At 45.9% G+C, this 18,987-nt stretch overlaps 7 protein-coding genes across 12 annotated transcripts; 2 read left to right on the forward strand and 5 right to left on the reverse strand.

The window, feature by feature from the left end:
• Positions 1-143: 143 nt before the first annotated feature.
• LOC108154363 (lipase 3-like) lies at positions 144-1,568 on the reverse strand. Its single transcript, XM_017284628.2, has 3 exons — positions 1,393-1,568; positions 621-1,337; positions 144-554 (listed from the first exon to the last, which is right to left on the reverse strand). The coding sequence occupies exons 1-3, from the start codon at positions 1,546-1,548 to the stop codon at positions 159-161; spliced, it is 1,269 nt and encodes a 422-aa protein (XP_017140117.1). The 5' UTR covers positions 1,549-1,568; the 3' UTR covers positions 144-158.
• A 1,024-nt stretch (positions 1,569-2,592) lies between these two features.
• On the forward strand, positions 2,593-4,131 carry LOC108154320 (lipase 3). Its single transcript, XM_017284579.2, has 3 exons — positions 2,593-2,773; positions 2,835-3,560; positions 3,632-4,131. The coding sequence occupies exons 1-3, from the start codon at positions 2,603-2,605 to the stop codon at positions 4,022-4,024; spliced, it is 1,290 nt and encodes a 429-aa protein (XP_017140068.1). The 5' UTR covers positions 2,593-2,602; the 3' UTR covers positions 4,025-4,131.
• Positions 4,132-4,786: 655 nt separating this feature from the next.
• On the forward strand, positions 4,787-6,329 carry LOC108157832 (lipase 3). Its single transcript, XM_017290035.2, has 3 exons — positions 4,787-4,978; positions 5,034-5,759; positions 5,823-6,329. The coding sequence occupies exons 1-3, from the start codon at positions 4,823-4,825 to the stop codon at positions 6,216-6,218; spliced, it is 1,278 nt and encodes a 425-aa protein (XP_017145524.1). The 5' UTR covers positions 4,787-4,822; the 3' UTR covers positions 6,219-6,329.
• Positions 6,330-6,692: 363 nt separating this feature from the next.
• Positions 6,693-8,855, reverse strand: LOC108154516 (laccase). Its single transcript, XM_017284817.2, has 2 exons — positions 7,043-8,855; positions 6,693-6,981 (listed from the first exon to the last, which is right to left on the reverse strand). Exons 1-2 carry the CDS (start codon positions 8,846-8,848, stop codon positions 6,739-6,741), a joined length of 2,049 nt encoding a protein of 682 aa, XP_017140306.1. The 5' UTR covers positions 8,849-8,855; the 3' UTR covers positions 6,693-6,738.
• A 965-nt stretch (positions 8,856-9,820) lies between these two features.
• Positions 9,821-11,765, reverse strand: LOC108153898 (superoxide dismutase [Cu-Zn], chloroplastic). Its single transcript, XM_017283996.2, has 3 exons — positions 10,517-11,765; positions 10,242-10,463; positions 9,821-10,179 (listed from the first exon to the last, which is right to left on the reverse strand). The coding sequence occupies exons 1-3, from the start codon at positions 10,778-10,780 to the stop codon at positions 9,865-9,867; spliced, it is 801 nt and encodes a 266-aa protein (XP_017139485.1). The 5' UTR covers positions 10,781-11,765; the 3' UTR covers positions 9,821-9,864.
• Positions 11,766-11,862: 97 nt separating this feature from the next.
• LOC108157272 (protein FAM98B) lies at positions 11,863-13,487 on the reverse strand. Its single transcript, XM_033389545.1, has one exon. It carries the CDS (start codon positions 13,392-13,394, stop codon positions 12,036-12,038), a length of 1,359 nt encoding a protein of 452 aa, XP_033245436.1. The 5' UTR covers positions 13,395-13,487; the 3' UTR covers positions 11,863-12,035.
• Positions 13,488-14,410: 923 nt separating this feature from the next.
• LOC108156845 (SH2B adapter protein 1) lies at positions 14,411-18,647 on the reverse strand. Of its 6 annotated transcripts, none has more exons than XM_017288564.2 (4): positions 18,458-18,647; positions 17,453-18,032; positions 16,037-17,371; positions 14,411-15,006 (listed from the first exon to the last, which is right to left on the reverse strand). In XM_017288564.2, the coding sequence occupies exons 2-4, from the start codon at positions 17,936-17,938 to the stop codon at positions 14,662-14,664; spliced, it is 2,166 nt and encodes a 721-aa protein (XP_017144053.1). In that variant the 5' UTR covers positions 17,939-18,032; positions 18,458-18,647; the 3' UTR covers positions 14,411-14,661. The 6 variants fall into 6 exon arrangements, with proteins under 6 accessions (XP_017144053.1, XP_017144051.1, XP_017144052.1 ...); XM_017288562.2 differs by having other exon boundaries at positions 16,037-17,386; XM_017288563.2 differs by lacking the exon at positions 18,458-18,647 and adding an exon at positions 18,326-18,344 and having other exon boundaries at positions 16,037-17,386.
• Between the last annotated feature and the right edge of the window lie 340 nt (positions 18,648-18,987).

Consider the following 18,987-nt stretch of genomic DNA (forward strand, 5'->3'; position numbering starts at 1 on the left):
GTTAATTTATTGCACTTATAATATTTTCAACGATAAAAAAAGTGTTGTTGTGGAGCTTATATTTACTTATATTTAAACCTGATTATCATTTGCTTATCAAGTAACTTAAATTAAATGCGATTAACAAAGCTAGAATTAAATTTAATACAATGATTTAATTATATATCACTGTTCTCCTTCTCGTATTCCTCCATGATGGCAATCACGGGCTCATTCAGATATTCGCGAATCTTCCAGTTCAGGGCAAAGTCGACGTGATCCCACTCTTTATCCACCATGCGGTGCATAAACTTTTTGGGCAGACGTACTCCCAGTGCCTCGACATCCTCCACAGCAGCCAGGTCATCGTTGTCGGAATACCACATGTGAACATCTGAAGTAATCAGCTCCACGGGATACTCTGGTGGCTCCTCCGAGCCATAGACCTGCAAATTCTTCTTGGGGCCGTAGTCGAATTGACGGAAATAGCCGGATTGCTGCTCTTGGAGGTAGTGAAGCATTTGATCGGTAGAACAGCCCCCAGGATGTGTTGATAGTCCCTCTGGTAAGGCGGTCTACGGATAATTCTCAAGCATTTAAATACAATTATGTACAACCTTTTGTGATATCCTCCTACTCACCGTATTGACACGGCCATCTAACTCTACGTCACTCTCGCATACCGGACGTAGCATGAAATCCGGCTGACACATGTTGAAGAGCAGTGCCATGAGGAAGTCGTTGTAAGGCAGAAACTCCTGCGAACCAAACAGCTTTGCATATATCGTCTGATGGCCCAAATAGGGACCCACAGCCCGCACCAATTTGTTAGCCAAGTTCTTCATGATCGCAACCGGTGCGAACATGTGAGCTGTCTTGATTTTCTTATTGTACTCCGGGCGTGAGGACATCAGAGCAAAGAACACCGTCGTTCCTTGCGAGTGACCCACATAGTGGATGGCGTCCTGTCCCTTGCCATTCTCGGTGGACAGGGCATAATCGATCATGGCCGCAATATCGTAGAGCCCAATCTCGTGCCAAGAAAACTGCCAGAAGTGGGGATGCTTTGTGGAGAGCGTCGTGTGGTTCCTAGAGTAGGTGTTGCCGCGACCATTGCCCATCCAAACGTCGTAGCCAGCATCGGCCAGCAGATATGGTAGTCCATCATTGGGTCCGCACAGGATCCAGGCATCCGAGCAGCTCATTAAACCATGCTGAATCAGGACAATAGGTCGCTTCTCGTTCTGGTTCTGGAGCTTGTGGGAATAGGGTATGCGAAAGATTCCCACGATGTAGCCATCTTCGGTAAGAACGTGATGATGCTCTGATGGATATCCGTGAGCAGAAATACGATCAGCCTAAAAGTTGATCAATTAATATCAGGATTTGTTTTAAGATCCAGGGCCAACATACCGTCGTCAATCGATCCTTGAGGCCGATGTGGGCCTCTGGGTTATCGTATAGCTGGTAGAAATCAATTGCCCCAACCGGCCCATCTATTGCTGCGGAATAGGTAGCCACGGCCAAGCCAATAAGGATCAGTAACTGCCTAAAGATCGGGCTCTTCATGGTTTGGCGATGGTTCAATAGCAACTGACTGCTGGCCAACGTACGCTTTTCAGCTTTTGTAGGGGGCTCGATTTCAAGTAGTTAATGCTATCACTGTTTTGATAATATATATATTTAGACACTCTAGATAATGCATCTATAAAGAGCAAAATCTAAAAGTAATAAAATTCAGATTAGAGAAAAGAATCCAATATTTTCATTAAGCTGATTTTTAATGAATAGACCAGCGTAGCGCATAGGCTTGCTCCCAACTGTTCCTATTTCTCCGAGATTATTCGACAATCTTGGACAATCGAACAAAACGACTGGCTGTTATACCCGATACTTAAAGCGTGTATGCGTTTATTAGATGTCTGGTGGAAATGGATGTTTGTAATACCAAGAGTGAAGCGTTTACGACCCCATAAAGTATATATAAAGTATATATACTGGATCAGATTCAATAGACAAGTCGATTATTGAAACATAATTGTATTAAAAGGTCTTTTTAATATGGTCAATATTTAATCTCATAATAAATGACCTTAAAACAATTCTAATATATTAAATTTGTAGGAACTATATAAAATATATAAAATAAAACAAATTTAAATTCGGCGTCAGTGAAATTACATTTATTTTAAAAAACTCTCTTACCATATCAGTTTAGATTTAAGTTTTGCTCTTTTTTCTTGGGGTTACTATAGCCCTGAAGTATATGGTGTATGGAGTATATGGCGGCTATACTCGTACACTATTGGTCCGGGAATGCAATCATCTTTGGTACATTTTCTACAAAAATAGGTATTGCGCCTATTGCGCGAGCACCAATGATTAAATAATGCTCATTTTACTATAAGAGTATTGTTATTCCCTCCTTCTCCAAGCGACGAGTATGTAGCCTTAACTATTTCAAAAATAGCTTTATGGATTTTCCTCCACTTAAGTTTATGCGCCCTTAATTGGCTCATATTTCTGATACGTATCGCAAAGAGATTAGTGGGCTAATCGAGTCCCCCGCGGTAGTCTTTAAAGGCTGTGGTGCACTGCGCATTTGCCATAGTTCAGCAGAAACATGTCCGGATTACACATCGGTGTCCACATCGCTTTGGTATGGATTTGCCTAAGCACAATCGTAGAAGGTGCTCCTGTGGTGCCGGATGCGGATCCTGCGGAGGTTACCGACTTCTACCAGCTGTTCAACAATCCCGATGCGCATCTGTCTTTGGCCACTGCTCCAACCACGGTAACTATCCCACGAATGTAACAAACGATTGCCGAGTGCTCATCCTTTTCGTTTGGCACAGCTTGATTACATCACGGAGCACGGCTATCCAGCTGAGCGACATTATGTGACCACCGAAGATGGCTATATCATCAGCCTCTTCCGCATTCCCTACTCGCACAATCTGCAGAATGAGGACCAGCAGCGTCCCATCGCCTTCATCCAGCACGGACTCTTCGGCAGTTCCGATGGCTGGCCCTGCCTGGGCCCAGACGACGCCCTTCCCTTCCTGCTCTCGGATGCCGGCTACGATGTCTGGATGGGAAATGCTCGAGGTAACCGCTACTCCAGAAACCATACTTCCCTCTCCACGAAGCATCCCAACTTCTGGCGGTTCAGCTGGCACGAGATCGGGTACTTCGACATCGCCGCTTCCATCGACTACACGCTCTCCACGGAGAACGGCAAGGGACAGACGGGCATCCACTATGTGGGCCACTCACAAGGCACCACTGTTCTGTTCGCACTGCTTTCCTCGCGTCCGGAGTACAATGCAAAGATCAAGACTGCTCACATGCTGGCTCCGGTGGCCTTTATGGACCACATGGATGACATTATGGTGAACACCCTGTCACCCTATTTGGGACTCAACAATGCCTACTCGCGGCTCTTCTGCTCCCAGGAGTTCCTACCCCACAATGACTTTGTCCTTGCTCTGATGTACAACATTTGCCGAACCGGATCCGTGGTCTCTAATTTCTGCAGCAGCAGCAATGATAACACAACCCAAGAAGGACGAACCAATAAGGTAGGTCTACAAATGATTATCTCTCTGATTAACTTATAAGTGTCTAATATTTTTACTTTTAACCATAATAGACCGCCTCAAATATGCTGGTTGGGGTCATGCCCGCTGGCGTCTCAACCGACCAAATCCTGCACTACATGCAGGAACATCAGTCAGGACACTTCCGTGAGTTCGACTATGGCACAAAGAGGAATCTGAAATATTACGGCACGGAAACACCAGCCGATTATCCCACCGAGAAGATTACTTGTGAAATGCATATGTGGTACTCGGACAACGATGAAATGGCCGCAGTGGAGGATGTTATTCGCCTGAGCGTGACAATTCCCAACGCCATAATGCACCATATGGAGGATCCTCTGTGGGATCATGGAGACTTTGCCATGAACTGGGAAGTGCGCTATTACATCAATGATCCAATTATCGCCATCATGAATAAACACGAGGCAGAAAACCCCCAGTGATAAGGACCTAGACCACTTGTAAGAAACATTTTAAGTAGTTTGTACCACAGTTATAACATATGTAGTATTAATTTAAATCAGAATAAACACAAATACAATCTTATCAAGAACGGAAGCCTCTTTGACTCCCACAAGTACAGCACCCACTTCTAAAGATAGCAAGGTCCAACAGATTCACACTCCATTCGAGAAAAACTATATAATATGTACTCTTCCTTCCACTTAAAAATTTCATTCATTGGATCATAGCCGACTTTTTTAATCAAATAGTAATTTTTCCATTAGCAAGTACATGCCGTAAATTTTATGGTTTGGATTGTCCCCTCTGAAAATCTATAAATTGCTAAATAATCTATAACAACAACAACTTTCAATGGGGGGTATTTTCTGCGGATTATCACACGGTTCTTCAAGTAGCTTTAATTAGCGATAACTTTTGAGTACGTGACGCAAGTAATTCTCCGAAAAAGGTACACATTTTTCGGAAACATCAATTAGAGTTCTAGATGGTTGTGGTTTTTCAGACCTATCACTATAAAATTCGGTGGGTCTTACCCACTCGTATTGTTTCGGGTGGTATTGTTTCGATTTAAACTGTATTTATTATTTTATTATTTACTCTAATCCAAATTTTTATAACTTTTAGATTTTGCTCTTTATGGATGCATAATCTAGAGTGTCTAAGTATATATATTATCAAAACAGTGATAGCATTAACTACTTGAAATCGAGCCCCCTACAAAAGCTGAAAAGCGTACGTTGGCCAGCAGTCAGTTGCTATTGAACCATCGCCCAACCATGAAGAGCCCGATCTTTAGGCAGTTACTGATCCTTATTGGCTTGGCCGTGGCTACCTATTCCGCAGCAATAGATGGGCCTGTTGGGACTATTGATTTCTACCAGCTATACGATAACCCAGAGGCCCACATCGGCCTCAAGGATCGATTGACGACGGTATGTTGGCCCTGGATTTTAAAACAAATCCTGATATTAATTGATCAACTTTTAGGCTGATCGTATTTCTGCTCACGGATATCCATCAGAGCATCATCACGTTCTTACCAAAGATGGCTACATCGTGGGAATCTTTCGCATACCCTATTCCCACAAGCTCCAGAACCAGAACGAGAAGCGTCCTATTGTCCTGATTCAGCATGGTTTAATGAGCTGCTCGGATGCCTGGATTCTGTGCGGACCCAATGATGGACTACCATATCTGCTGGCCGATGCTGGCTACGACGTTTGGATGGGCAATGGTCGCGGCAACACCTACTCTAGGAACCACACGACGCTCTCCACAAAGCATCCCCACTTCTGGCAGTTCTCTTGGCACGAGATTGGGCTCTACGATATTGCGGCCATGATCGATTATGCCCTGTCCACCGAGAATGGCAAGGGACAGGAGGCCATCCACTATGTGGGTCACTCGCAAGGAACGACGGTGTTCTTTACTCTGATGTCCTCACGCCCGGAGTACAATAAGAAAATCAAGACAGCTCACATGTTCGCACCGGTTGCGATCATGAAGAACTTGGCTAACAAATTGGTGCGGGCTGTGGGTCCCTATTTGGGCCATCAGACGATATATGCAAAGCTGTTTGGTTCGCAGGAGTTTCTGCCTTACAACGACTTCCTCATGGCCCTTCTTTTCAACCTGTGTGAACCGGATTTCATGCTGCGTCCGGTATGCGAAAATACTGTACAGTCTCTATACACCGGTGGTCGCGTTAATATGGTAAGTAAAAGGAAATCTGAAAAGGTTGTTCCTTGACATAATTGCTTCTTAATATATCCATAGACCGCCATGCCAGATGGTTTGGCAACTCATCCGTCAGGCTGTTCGACCGATCAAATGCTTCACTACCTCCAGGAGCAGCAATCCGGCTATTTCCGTCAATTCGACTACGGCCCCAAGAAGAATTTGCAGGTCTATGGCTCGGAGGAGCCACCAGAGTATCCCGTGGAGCTGATTACTTCAGATGTTCACTTGTGGTATTCCGACAACGACGCCATGGCCGCAGTGGAAGATGTCGAGGCGCTGGGCGAACGTCTGCCCAAGAAGTCTATGCACCGCATGGCGGATAAAGAGTGGAATCACGGAGATTTTGCCTTAAACCACGAGGTTCGTGTATATCTCAATGAGCCCGTGATTGCCATCATGGAGGAATACGAGAAGGCGAACAGTGCTGCTTGATTGAGTTATTGTGTTATCTTAAGGACTTTACTTTAAGTTATTTGATAAGCTCCCTAATCGTAGGAACAAGTTAATAAAGCAATCGAACCTCTCATCGAAACGTAATCTACACAGGAACGAAAGACGACACCAGCCTTTGACAAACATATAAATGGAAAAAATCTTAAGATAATGAATTTTTCTAAACAAAATCCAATTTTATGCACGCAATAGAGGCGATATTGATTGTGTTTCTACAGTTTTTCCCTGCTTTATAAAGGTGTCGCTGTCCTATTATTATATGGCTACCTCTGACTTCAAATTAGCTGATTTCCAGCAATATACTGATACAGATTTATATATCTATTTAGATTCAATTTTCCATCATTTTAGAATCAATATTAAACTGCTATCATTCAGAACTGCAAATCTATCAGAAAAAGTGATTGTATTTTTTTGCAAAAATAATTCTAATTATGTTTATGGAAATCCAAAAAATTAAATAACTTTTAATTACTTATGAGGAATAATTTTTCTAAAACTAGCAACGCACTCGAGCCGGAATTCGTTTTATCTGATGATTCTCGCCGATCTTGAGCACGGCCATCATTCCCTGGACTGCGTGGGCTTCCACATGGCAGTGATAGAGCCAGAAACCGGGATTATTTGAAATGAAGCGGACTATGATGTAGCCCAATCCCGGTATCTGCACCGAGTCCTTGAGCACCGCATGGTAGTGGTCAGGCAGTCGAGGCAGAAGTCCCTGGCGATCGAGTTGCTGAATCTAAAAATGGAAATGGTATGGAATTAATGAAAGTATCTGGATTTATTGTGTAGCTACTTACATTGCGAAGGTCTTCCATATTGCCCACAACGCCCTGGCCAACCAGGTGGAAGGAGGTGCCATGGACATGGAAGGGATGCGTGTTGACCATGTAGTTGGCCACCACCATCTCGATGGGGCGGTAGGCAGGCATCCGGATTACGTTGAGGCATTCGCAGACATCCTGCTGACAGTTGCGACCCTGAGCGGCGAGAGAACTCCGGTTGCAAAAGTATCCATCGTCCTGGAAGAGATGCCGACCCTGCAACAGGGATATACCCGGAGGAATGTACGAGATCTCATCGATCTGGAAGAGCATCTCCCCATTTGGGGCCCGACGGAGACTAAAACTGGAGTAGTAGGTGCGGAACTTTGTGTTGCGGGGCCAAGGAACAGGTTGCAGCGAACGGAGGGCCACAGTGCCCACATTGTTGTCCTTTTCGGCCGTTGCCAGGCGAAGGAAGGCAGCAGGGCCGGCGGCAATCGTGGGCATAATGCGATAATCGTTGACCAACACGGGGGCCGCAGACAGAGCTTTGCTCTGCCCGGAAATATTCGTGGGCTTGAGGAAATTATCCGCATCGAGAGCCCTGCTCTGTGGGCTAACCAAAATGTTGCCCCGTGGCAACTCACTGCGAGTGGCGCCACGATAGCTGAGCACTGCGCCCTGGTACAGTTTGAGACCTTCGCACTGCTCGTAGCCGCGGACTCGGATCCAATAGTTCTTGGCCACCTGACTGGCCTCCAGAACAAAGTCAAATCTCTCGGCAGAGGTAAGGAAAAACCCATCAGCCAGCACGGGCTCAATGTCGTTGCCATCTGTGCTGATGATCAGCAGCTTATGTTGCTCAATGGAGAACTCCACGGGGCAGTTGTCGATCCCATTGAGAAGGACTCGCATACGATAGCGATAGCCAGGAGTGACCCGGAGGCGCTCGTACCGATGTCGGTTGTCGTTATCCGGCAGTTGGTTGAGGTGGTTCCTGCCCTTCCCATTGATGAGTATGTTTCGCACCGTCGTCAGCTCGTGGTCGTAGAATATGTCCTGCACCATCAACGCATGCTCCACCAGATCGTAGTCGTAGAGATGTGCGTGCTGGTTGGCCTGGCGCGTCTGTCGTATGATCAGGTGACCTGCCACCCCGAATCCCCTCTGCCAGCCCATGTGGCTGTGGTACCATAGCGATCCACTGCGATCGGCCAGGAACTCGTAGCGATAGACCTCGCCCGGCTGCACCGGGTTCTGGGTGATAAATGCGGCTCCGTCCATCTCCGGCGAGCGCCGCATGTTCAAACCATGCCAATGCATGGTGGTGGCCTCGCCCAGATAGTTGAGTACATCCACCACCACAGTATCGTTCTCGCACAGCTCGATGGGCGGTCCCGGTATCATTCGATTAACGGCCATCACGGGAGAGGCAACACCGTCGCCAAAGAGGCAGTACTCTGCGGCGCAGGCCCGCTCATCGTACTGGCAGCGCTGGCACTCGGGTCCCAGTCTCTGGTAGTTGTGCACCACCAGTTGGTAGTAGCAGGTCTGGCTCTGGCCTTGCTGGCAGACACGTCGGCACGGATGGCGTTCAAAGTCGCTAAAGCTGGCAATTTCCATCTGGGCGTATTCGTTCTTCAAATTCAGACCGGCAGGTGTACCTTTGGTCGTCTTGTTGCGGGACCAAGGCCAATCGAACCTGGCCTCATCTGTGCTGGAAAAGGGATCTTCGGGATCCTCGGGATCTTGCGAATCTATCTCTGTCAGGCCTTGGGCCAAGCCCAGAACCAAGAAAATTATCCAAAGGCTGGGAAAACTTTTACTTTCGCGTACGCACATCTTGAGGTTTGGCAAGCAACTGTCCAAAGCATTGAATGCATCGTGCGAAGAAAGTTTGGATAACGGCGCCCCAGACCTTTGGGCATGCGCCGCACGTAGCTGGCATTAAAGCTGAGCAGAATTTGATAAGTCCCCCGGGGGGCATTGTTGTTGGCAATGGAATTCCCAACATGGCTGATGGATTACTGACGATGGTAAAAACTCTGTCAGATTTGGAGATAACTTTAAGAAGTCTCTGGTAGATTACAACATAGAATGGATTTTTGCTCAGGATCATCGGCCGGGCATGGCCTTGATATTTGTTTGAACATGTGCATCTCGCAGAGATATGGAGTAATATACGCGTGAAGGAAAGGTTGGTGCTCTAAAATTTGCTGCAAGAGTCACTGATCTACCAAATTTTATGACGATCGTATAATTATTGCAGGCAGCGTAGCATTAACTTTTCTTTGTGGTTCCCCGGCGATTCCACTGAAGTTCTTCTTCAGCATAATCGTATTATATCAATGTTGTACTGTATAAACTTTGATATAGATGTTGACATTTGTTGGCTGCACATGATGCTATAACTATGTATAAGAATTTCGTAATTTATTATTTGTATAGATATATGTATGTTTGTTCCTGTAATGTGCAAAACAAACAGGGATACAATAAGTATTATCTTGTAGGCACAAGTGTGTATATTCGTATCCATAAATATTATCTGCAGGCTTTAGCTCTGTTCTCATTTCTTTTTAATGGTTATTGGTGGCAATGCACAGCAGAGAACACATAAAGAGAATAAATTACAGTGCAGATATAACAATTGGAAATTAAAAGTCGGACGCTATTTTTATTAGAGAAGATAAACTGACAACTGCAAGAATCCCAGAAATCGAATATGTACTTTACCTGATTCCAAAAGTCTGCTTCAAATAATTAAAGAGTGTAATTCCATAGAGATGAAAGATACATTTACATATACCGAGAATATTTATTAAATTATGTGGGTTTGGATAATATTTATAAATGCGTTAAATCTCCCTTTTCTCCACTGCCGCAGCCGATGAACCGGATGCTGGAGCTGCGGCAGTGCTCATGAGGCTAATCACGCCACAAGCTATGGGTGGACCCACAGAGTTCTCCTCATTTTGATAGGCCAAGGCATTCGGCATGGCCTGAAGCGACGAAGAGAAGACCTCCGCATTGAGAGCCGTATTCAGATCGATAGCTTTGCTGTGAATCACAATGGCCCTGCCCACAATGCCATTGAAACCAAACAACTGTATGTAGATGCTCTGGAAGACTGCGGATATGCTGCCATCGTCTTTGGCGTCCACATTGCCCAGCTGAAAGTATTTATTTTATGGAGTAAAGTGTTGCAGATTTGATCCATGCCTTTAAAACTTACAAAGTTATTGGGAAACTGTCCGCCCGTAGACTTGCAGCCATCGCTGACATCACCGAAGGTGTGGATATGGAGAGCATGCTTTCCCGGAGGAAGCCCAGTCACATTGATGGTCACCTTAATGTCCGAGTTGTAAGGCAGCTGCTGGAAAGTGATCATCCCGGCCACGCCCGCTGCCTCGCCATCGCCCACTAGCTTTGCACCCGCCTGCCATTGGGGAACCAACTGCTTGAAGAAATAGTTAATAATAGAACCAAGATTCTGTGCCAAAATCTTACATAAGTATATCCCAAATAGGCCGGTTGTGGGGGTAACAGAGGTCCCAAAAGACCAGCCCCTCCTGGTATGCCAACCGGACCTCCCAGCGGCACCGTCAGACGTTCGTATCGCTTCACTTTGGTGCCGGACACGACTTTGATGCCATCATCGAACCGAGTCACATTCACTGGCCGGAGCCGGTCCAACAGATTTTGTGCACTGCCAGGCACAAAAATGCTGCTGTAGCCAATTATCAGCATCAGAGGCAGAAGTTTAATGAGCATTTTGATCTAATTTGAAAATTTTATTCGGAAATACTGGACTTCCTCGACCGCTCTGGGCTAGGGCTTTGTTTGCACTGATCCAAGCGCTGTTGCCGGCTCATCCATGATGACTTCGACATGGTTTTCATGCTGATTGAACACGTTAATTGTCACCAGTGGCGCTGTGGAGTGGATCTCTGGTGGCCACTGGCCAGTGGCAGTACGAGTACCAGTATCGCTGGAATAGTTGATGACTAGATTGGACGCTAATGGCAATTGAGTGTCGCGTGTGTTTGATTCTTGGTTACCTGCCCAGGGGCGCAGTTTTTACGGGGATTGAGGGCAAGATCAAGTACTAAGTGGCCGGAATAAGATTCTTGCATTCATATATTTTCATTGTCATTTTCAAGTTTCAAGTTTAGATGGTTATTGCTGGATCGTAATAGCACCCCTTAGTCCTGACGACTCTGTAACAGCGATCGGTCCCACATTGATAAGAGCCCATCAACAAAACGTAAACTAGATCATCGACAGGCTATTGAAAGTGAAATCCTAACCTAAATCTAAAAAATAGATATGATTTAGTCGTTATATTATATATAAGAAATATATGATACCCTATACATTCTCGTTGAGATACATTATCTGGTGCGTCTAAGGTTCGAGTAGCCAGCGCTGGTAAGTTTTAAGTTCATATTTTATATAAGCGTTAAATTAATAAATAACAAATAAAAGATTATATACAAATTTTTTAGTTGGATTTCCACAGGTAGGCCATTTCTGAAAATCTCTCTCTCTTCTAAAAAAACTATCCAAATTGTATATTTTATCGTTATCTTTGTAATAATCGAAATTTTAATAGATCTATATATCAAATTGATTTGCTATAGCACTAAAACCCCTGTTCAACAGTTATTCCTACAGATGAAACAATATTATACTATGACGAACTGTCAGGCTGTTTTAGGGACATACAAGGACAAATACATAATTTGGTATCCAAAATAAGAAAATATGTTCATCTGCTTATAAAAATATAACATACCCAAATGCTGTATGAGTACCTCCTACAAATATTAGCCGACACGCGACATTTGCCGACATTTGATGACATATATAGTTTATTTCATAAATTTCAGCCATTTATAAACACATTTATATAAATTAGCAATAAATTAAACTGGGTCAACGAAATTAATAAAAGCAGGCAGAGGGTAGATACGTATCGATCTCTTATAATATCAGTTCATGGAATTGGCTTAAACAGATACGAAGCTTATCGGTAGCCACCACGTTGATGATAGCCCCCGCCACCCCCTCCCCGACCACGACCACCACCGCGGCCTCCTCCTCCTCCGCGTCCGCCTTGGGGATTCCAGCCAGAGCCCTGCACTCGTCCACTCCCGCTAGTCCATTGTTGATCTCGATCTCTATCCCGACTGTTATCGCGATGCTGCTGTGGCTGTTGATGTTGATGTTGCTGTTGATATTGCTGTTGATGTTGCTGATGATGTGGTTGCTGCTGTTGCCAATTGTCGCCACCACTCGCTGCTCCTCCACCTCTGCCACCACCGCGGCCGCCACCACGCCCACCGCCTCGAAAGTTCCCTCCTCCACGGCCACCGCCTCCTCCTTGAGGCCCGCTTGCCCTTTGCTGTTGCCAAGAGGGCATCTCTGGTGGGGGCGGAGCATGCTCATTGGCTCGTCCGCCACGATCAGGGACACTGCCAATCATATGCTTTTGGATCTTCGAGGCAGTATTCTTGCGGACATTTGCCGAACTCGTCTTTTCGATGATGGCAAGGTCGGCGCGGGCGGCCAAGAGAGCCACAATGTTGGTTTCGTTTCCTCCGAGCTTGAACTGCTCCAGTTCCTTGAGCTTCAGCTGAAAGAGTTCCATGATCTCGTTCTCGCGATTCTTCATACTCTCCGACCACTTGAAGCTCTGAATTGTGGCCTCCAGGCGGGTGAGCATCATTTGGCGACGAAGATTGTACTCGCTATCCAGATCAATGTGCATAGCATCCAACATGCGCCACTGGACATCGCTGAGGGGCTTCTTAAGGTTAAGCAGGGGCTCACTGACAACACCGCGATTGGTCTGGGCCATGCGCTGCTCCAGTCGGGGAGTAATCTTGTCGAACATAGCCTTGGCGCTGATGTTCTTGGGCAGCTCGCCCAGCTGCAGGTCCCTCACCAGCTCCAATACTGTCGCCTCGACATTGGACTCCGCCTTGGACTTTTTGCTGGGTGGTCCCACCGGCTGCGTCTTCAGCGAAATCTTGGTGAACATCAGCTCCGAGGTCAGGTAGTTCAGCAGCTGCAGCAGCGAGTCACGGCTGTCGAAGCGATCCGATATGGGCCCCATCACCAGCTGGCTGTAGGGACAGCTCAGTTCAGTGAGCAGCAGGGACAGCTCGATGGCGAACTCGTCGTGGTCCTTCTTACTGGATGTCACATGCTCGTCCGTCTTGCGGAGCACATGCAATTCGTGGGCCAGCCAGAAAATCACCGCACGCAAGTCTTCGTCGTCGATGCCGTTGTCCAGGGCTTTGCTCAGCGCCTCCTGCTCCAGGCAATTCCCATCGTAGGCCAGAGCCCGAAGGGAGTCCACCACATCCAGTTCAAGCTCCATTCTTTAAACTCTGTTTAAATTGACTGGTTTAATTGCGAAAATAAAAATATTCACAACTAACTGACCGACGACAAAAACGAACTTAGCCCACTTAAGCCCCCTCTTTTTAAACAGTGCAACGACTTGAGGTGAATTGTGGAAAATATTAACGATTGTAAATTCTTCTGTAGACCCATGCCATCTTGCCTCTGAACTAAAAAAAAACACGATATCTTTCACCTGAACTGCGCTAAAGTTTATACAAATTCTATTATTTTCGGTAGAAACCCTTGGTTTGCAATGGGTTAATCGATCTCCGTCAAGGATTGGAAACCACATTCGTCGACTATGATATTCCGTCGAATATTACTAGCTATATAGAACATTTAGCCATGCCCACATAGTTTTATACTATGGATGAATTATTTTTCTACTTAACTGGCTTATTTTAAGTATTCGCTTTTATTGGATTTTCTATATATCGTTGAAAATTAAATTCAATAGATTGATGAAATTGACAAAATATATCATTATATACCGTAAATATACCGTCGGGTCAATTTTGACCTAAAAAAAAACCGAAAAGTATTAAAAACACCCTGGTTATCCGGGTCGCTGCGTCTAGAGAGGAGAGACAGGCTATAGTTAAGCCGATAAACTGCAAATCGAAGGGGTGCAGTGCTGGAAAGCAAAGGCAGAAATGTGCATTCAAAATTTAGGCGCTAATCAAATAATTCAAACAGCAAGGAGACTATTATATTTCTTACTTTTACATAACTTCATTTATTGTAGTTTACCAATTTCAATATATATAATATATATATTTATATATGTATACATAATTTATATTTATAGGCATAGTATATATATTTATATATGTATGTAATTTTGTTTTTGTTTTGTAAAGCAGGAAGTTTTAGGATTCGCTTGAGTCGCACCTTTGGTGCCACATAAATCTTAAATTTTTTGTAATATTTTCCGTTTTTTTTCTATACATACAACATTGATGTACTTAAAAATGAACACACACATTTAGCTATATAATAATAATGTATACATAATAATATTCAGTTACTACATGTCTTCCAAGGAGGTACTACTAAACTTAATAGAAACAAGTAAGAAAGCAAAGAGAAGGAAACGAACACGGAGAGGCAACAAAGAAAAGCAGACTACACGATATACATACATCTCTTGTAATGCAAAAACACAAATATTTCCCCTTCTCAAGACAATGGCACAATGATAAATTTCGCAAAGTATCCCCCCAATCAAATCCAGCCGGGATTTAGGTGAAGCTATACTGATTATCGACGGCACGTCCGCTGCCCTCGGTCCCGCTGCCGCCGCTGGCGCCACTACCGCTGGCATTGCCGCCCTGTACCGCCTGGTGCTGCTGCTGCTGCTGCTGATGGTGTGCGGAGCCCTGCAAGGAGGCATTGGATGCCCGCAGATGCGGCTGATCGAGGAAGCCTTGCCCAGCTGGCGGCGAGCTGTGCACCGTGAGCGTTGTGGAGTCCAAAGGAAAGTAGGTTTGCTCCGGAAAATAGACGTGTGTTGGCTGCTCCAATGGCAGTTCGATTTCATTTGTCTTTAGGCGAACACTCAGATTCATGGTAATGATTTCGCTGCACTGTAGGAACAAAATGCAAGGTAGAAACTTCATTAGTGGTCCGCTAATTTGGATGGGGTTTGGTATTGGGTTCGGGTTGGGGGTTGAGAGGCGGTTGTGATATGTGGTGAGAGACATTAAGCATGCAACAATCAAATCAGTCATTCAAACTAAACACAGAAACTAACTAAAAATGTACTTTAAAACTCCAAGGAGTAAGAAAATAAAGGAGCAGTCTCTTACGACAATCTCAAAGATAAGTTTCGGATATACTTTTGGATATCTAAAGCAGGTTTCTTAATTCCCATATGTCCTTATTTGTTTGATTAAAAATAATATTAGGATTTAAGTTCTTGATTTAAATATGTAAATAATGTAAAGTTTAAAAAGGTATTAATCCTAATGTCACAACTTGTGGGTATTCTTTCGTTAGCTTTCCTCATTTTATTATTTTATTTTCTTCTATATAGAAAACAGTTTCGAAGCGACTAAAGATATATCGAAAATAAAAGGCTACCGAAGCTGTAACAATTGCGGCAATAATTTAAATCAGACTTTATTGGAGAATATGAAGAAACTAGAGTCCCTAGTCCGACCTCAGACTCGAGTGTCCCTTTACGCTACATTAAAAAATATATCTGAATCACATTTCAAACATGCTTGACTTTAAAAAGGGTACCATTTTGAATTGATCTTTAAAGAATTAGCCAGAAAATGATTCAAATTGCCATTCTGTAACATTTCAGAGCAGAATCCCTAAAAAGTAGTGGTATTCCCTTTTGTCTAAAATATAGTTTTTATGGCGTTTCTTTTTTGATATTTAAAAAAAATTAAATGTTTTATAACTACTTGGAAATACTCGATATGCCTACATAGTACATATACTCGTAGTTCCAAGTATTTCCCTGGTCCCCAGGGGTCAGCAGGGGTCAGAGCTCAAACCACATCCCATCTTTGCAATGAAATGATAAGAAATCGAACAGAAATCAAAGTAAAATAAAATAAAACCATCACTGACACTGAATTGACTCCAAAATTTTGGCTATCTCACATGTCTCGGCGACGGATGGCCCCCGCCAGCTGCTCCTCCTCCTCCTGCTGCATGCCCCTGGCCGTTTCCATTTCCATTGGTTGGCCCACCGCCCGCCGCTGCCGGATCATGGTGCTGCTGGCCGTGCGCCTCATGCGCTCCTCCTCCTGCCGCCATCGAAGCTCCCGCCGCTGAGAGATCGTTCAGTCTACTGGTATTGTGCACCCAGTCGGTGAGGACCACGTCAGAGGTGCCGCCCGATTCAAGGGGAATGGGATTATGGCGAAAGTGTTCGAGCATCTCCTGGATCGAAGGGAACCACAGATGCTGCACCCGGCACTGGCCCTTCTCCGAGATGGTCAGCCGCAGATGCTTCGCCCTGCCCTGGAAATTGAAGGTCAGCACGAACTCGCCGCGCCGTGTCTCGCTCTGCCGCACCAGAAAGTAGCCGTGTCCGGCGGCCTCCGACTGGAGGACCATGCGTGCCGCCTCCGATCTGGTCAGCGTGCCATGGAACCAGGGGAACTGGCTCATCTCCGCCGTTAGATCGGCCACATTTACATCCGCATCGTTCTCTGTCAGCTCGACGCCATCGAAATTGCTGGAGGCCGAGAGACGCTGCTCGCCACGATGCGGTCGCATCGGTATTTCCGGGGGTCCCGACGGCGGTGTGGTGCCCAGCTCATTGATGGCATTTATATCGCTCGCAGATGTGGCTCCCTGGCCAATGGCCGCAGAGGCCAATGCGCTGTCCGCCGACAGAGAAGAGGACAGAACGACACCCCCTCCACCGGCCACCAGGTTGCCATTGGAGCCGCCCTGCTGCTGGTACTGGGGATTCTGTATGCCACCCAACGCACTGCTGCCCGACGGATTTGTCGGCGAGGTCTGCATGGCAGCCGCTATAACGTCTGATTCGATGAGGGGCTGCTGTGTGGGCGGTGTCCGCATGCAGTAGCGAATGGTGGCCAGCCAGCTGCGCATCTCCTCGGCGCTCTCCGCCTCGATCACATACTCCATGTTGTTGTCCGCCTTGAGAACGAAAGTGTTTAGGCGGTCGGGCATCTCCAGGGCTGTGGTCTCGCGTGCCTCCGAGATTAGGAAACAGAAGACACCGCTGCGTGGCTTTGCGGATTTTGGGGGCGTGTAAAACTCCAGCATATAGCCACCGACCGCCTTGACCAAGGCCAGTCGGCACTTCTCCCATTTTTGGGATCCTGTCGGCTGGTCGAGACTCTCGGGTGTCAGGTTATTCACGTAGCCTTCCTTGCGGCACTCGACCACGATCTTGGCAAGCTTGGTCTTGCTCTGCTTGCCGCTGCCGTCCACGTCGTCCGAGTTCTTGTGGAAGAAGGCCTGCAGGATGGGGAACTTAAGTTAAAACCCAAATGGATAACAATCTCGAGACGGGCACAACCATTGGGCGGCCCTGCTCACCTTGCCCTTGCGCAGTCCCTTGAAGGATAGCCGCCGCAGCAGCGATTTGGACAGCAGACGCGGCGGCACCTCGTGCTCCTCGTCAAAGTCCAGTGAGCCGGCGCCAATTTTTAAAGTACTACGGCGCCTGAAGAATTCCGTATCGTAGTGGACCGCAAAGGATTCGACGAATTTCTGTGAAAAGCTGCGATGCTGTATGTTGCGCGCCTCCTCGGGGGGCAGGTTCCCGTTTATATACGTGATGCAGGCCTTGGCAAAGTCCGAGGCCGCCGCGCGAGCATGCCGCTCACAGAACTCCTCCCAGCTGGTGCCGCCGTAGGCGTACGAGGACACGCCCAAGGCTGCGCCTGTACCAATCGGTCCGGGTATTAGGTCGCTGCCTCCGGCCGCCCCCAGGCTGTGCTGGCTGCTGGCGCTGGTGGGTCCGATGTAGCCGCCGGCGCTGAAGGCGCTGGCATTGGCTGCTCCGGCACTGTTGCCACCCATATGGCCGCCCAGCGAATGCTGCCTCTGTCTCTGCCGGTTAAGATTCAGTTTGCTGCACGGATTACCCAGCTGAAGTCCGTTCGAGAAGAAGGGGCTACAAAGAAGGACAAAGATGTACGCATTAGCATGAAAAGTCCTCCCACGCAGTGCCAGGTGTCACAGTCGGAAATTACGCAGACATAAAGGCGGACCCCGCGCATTCACACTGATAAAGCATACACATGCAAACATATAGTACATGTATTATATATAGTATAAAGTACATATATATATGTTTATTCCCACTGGTAACGCGCATTAAATGCTGCACGTTCCTCTTCTCCGGAATTAAAAACAAAAACGAAAACAATATCGCCACACACACGCACACCAACGCACCGCACACACCTACACACACACACCCACGAGAAGAAAAATTTCCCACAGGAATTTCCACGCCTACGACCTGCGTTTTTCTTCTGCCAATATCTCACTCTCTATCGCCTGCGCATTTTCCAAAACACACAGCAACACACATACCAATATCACTATATTTATTTGCAATTTGTTTGTTTATGCAACGACCATTTACACTTGCATTATTTTGCGCAGCAGGCAGTTCTTTCAAATCCGCCCGTTAAGTTTTAACATTAAAAATTGTATTTTCTTGTTTTCGTCGTCGACGCGCGGCTGTTCTGTCCAGTTCAGTGTGACCGCGGACTCGATAAAGCTGAAATCGATCAAAATCGAGCCTTAGAATATACCATAATATTCCGTCTCACTTTAAAAATATACCGTAAATATACTGACGAATTCAAGTTTTATTATACATATTCCTCGATTTTGATATTCCGTGGAATATTACTAGCTATCTAGATCTCTCAGCCCTGCCCACATAATTTTATCCGATTAATTAATCCATTTTCTACTTTACTAGCCTAATTTAAATACTTGCTTTTACTTGATTTTGCATAAAAAAAGGTTTTAGCGAAGGAGGTCAAACAAATAAAACGTAATAAAACGTAAGAGAAAAATCGTTAATATTGCTTAATTTTGATATTCCATTGAAT

Source organism: Drosophila miranda, chromosome 2 (assembly GCF_003369915.1).
Source record: "Drosophila miranda strain MSH22 chromosome 2, D.miranda_PacBio2.1, whole genome shotgun sequence".
NCBI lineage: Eukaryota > Metazoa > Arthropoda > Insecta > Diptera > Drosophilidae > Drosophila > Drosophila miranda.

Coding starts and splice junctions, on each gene's coding strand:
- LOC108153898 (XM_017283996.2), bottom strand. CDS start 10,780: ATGCTCATTAAACTTCTGCCTCTGATGCTGATAATTGGCTACAGCAGC. Junction 10,464..10,516: donor CCTATTTGGGATATACTTAT/GTAAGATTTTGG, acceptor TTCTTCAAGCAG/TTGGTTCCCCAATGGCAGGC. Junction 10,180..10,241: donor GACAGTTTCCCAATAACTTT/GTAAGTTTTAAA, acceptor AAATACTTTCAG/CTGGGCAATGTGGACGCCAA.
- LOC108157832 (XM_017290035.2), top strand. CDS start 4,823: ATGAAGAGCCCGATCTTTAGGCAGTTACTGATCCTTATTGGCTTGGCC. Junction 4,979..5,033: donor TCAAGGATCGATTGACGACG/GTATGTTGGCCC, acceptor ATCAACTTTTAG/GCTGATCGTATTTCTGCTCA. Junction 5,760..5,822: donor CCGGTGGTCGCGTTAATATG/GTAAGTAAAAGG, acceptor ATATATCCATAG/ACCGCCATGCCAGATGGTTT.
- LOC108154320 (XM_017284579.2), top strand. CDS start 2,603: ATGTCCGGATTACACATCGGTGTCCACATCGCTTTGGTATGGATTTGC. Junction 2,774..2,834: donor TGGCCACTGCTCCAACCACG/GTAACTATCCCA, acceptor CGTTTGGCACAG/CTTGATTACATCACGGAGCA. Junction 3,561..3,631: donor AAGAAGGACGAACCAATAAG/GTAGGTCTACAA, acceptor TAACCATAATAG/ACCGCCTCAAATATGCTGGT.
- LOC108156845 (XM_017288562.2), bottom strand. CDS start 17,938: ATGGGTGGCAACAGTGCCGGAGCAGCCAATGCCAGCGCCTTCAGCGCC. Junction 17,387..17,452: donor AGGGACTGCGCAAGGGCAAG/GTGAGCAGGGCC, acceptor TTTTAACTTAAG/TTCCCCATCCTGCAGGCCTT. Junction 15,007..16,036: donor GCCATCCGTCGCCGAGACAT/GTGAGATAGCCA, acceptor TTGTTCCTACAG/TGCAGCGAAATCATTACCAT.
- LOC108157272 (XM_033389545.1), bottom strand. CDS start 13,394: ATGGAGCTTGAACTGGATGTGGTGGACTCCCTTCGGGCTCTGGCCTAC.
- LOC108154363 (XM_017284628.2), bottom strand. CDS start 1,548: ATGAAGAGCCCGATCTTTAGGCAGTTACTGATCCTTATTGGCTTGGCC. Junction 1,338..1,392: donor TCAAGGATCGATTGACGACG/GTATGTTGGCCC, acceptor ATCAACTTTTAG/GCTGATCGTATTTCTGCTCA. Junction 555..620: donor TAGATGGCCGTGTCAATACG/GTGAGTAGGAGG, acceptor AATTATCCGTAG/ACCGCCTTACCAGAGGGACT.
- LOC108154516 (XM_017284817.2), bottom strand. CDS start 8,848: ATGTGCGTACGCGAAAGTAAAAGTTTTCCCAGCCTTTGGATAATTTTC. Junction 6,982..7,042: donor ATATGGAAGACCTTCGCAAT/GTAAGTAGCTAC, acceptor TTCCATTTTTAG/ATTCAGCAACTCGATCGCCA.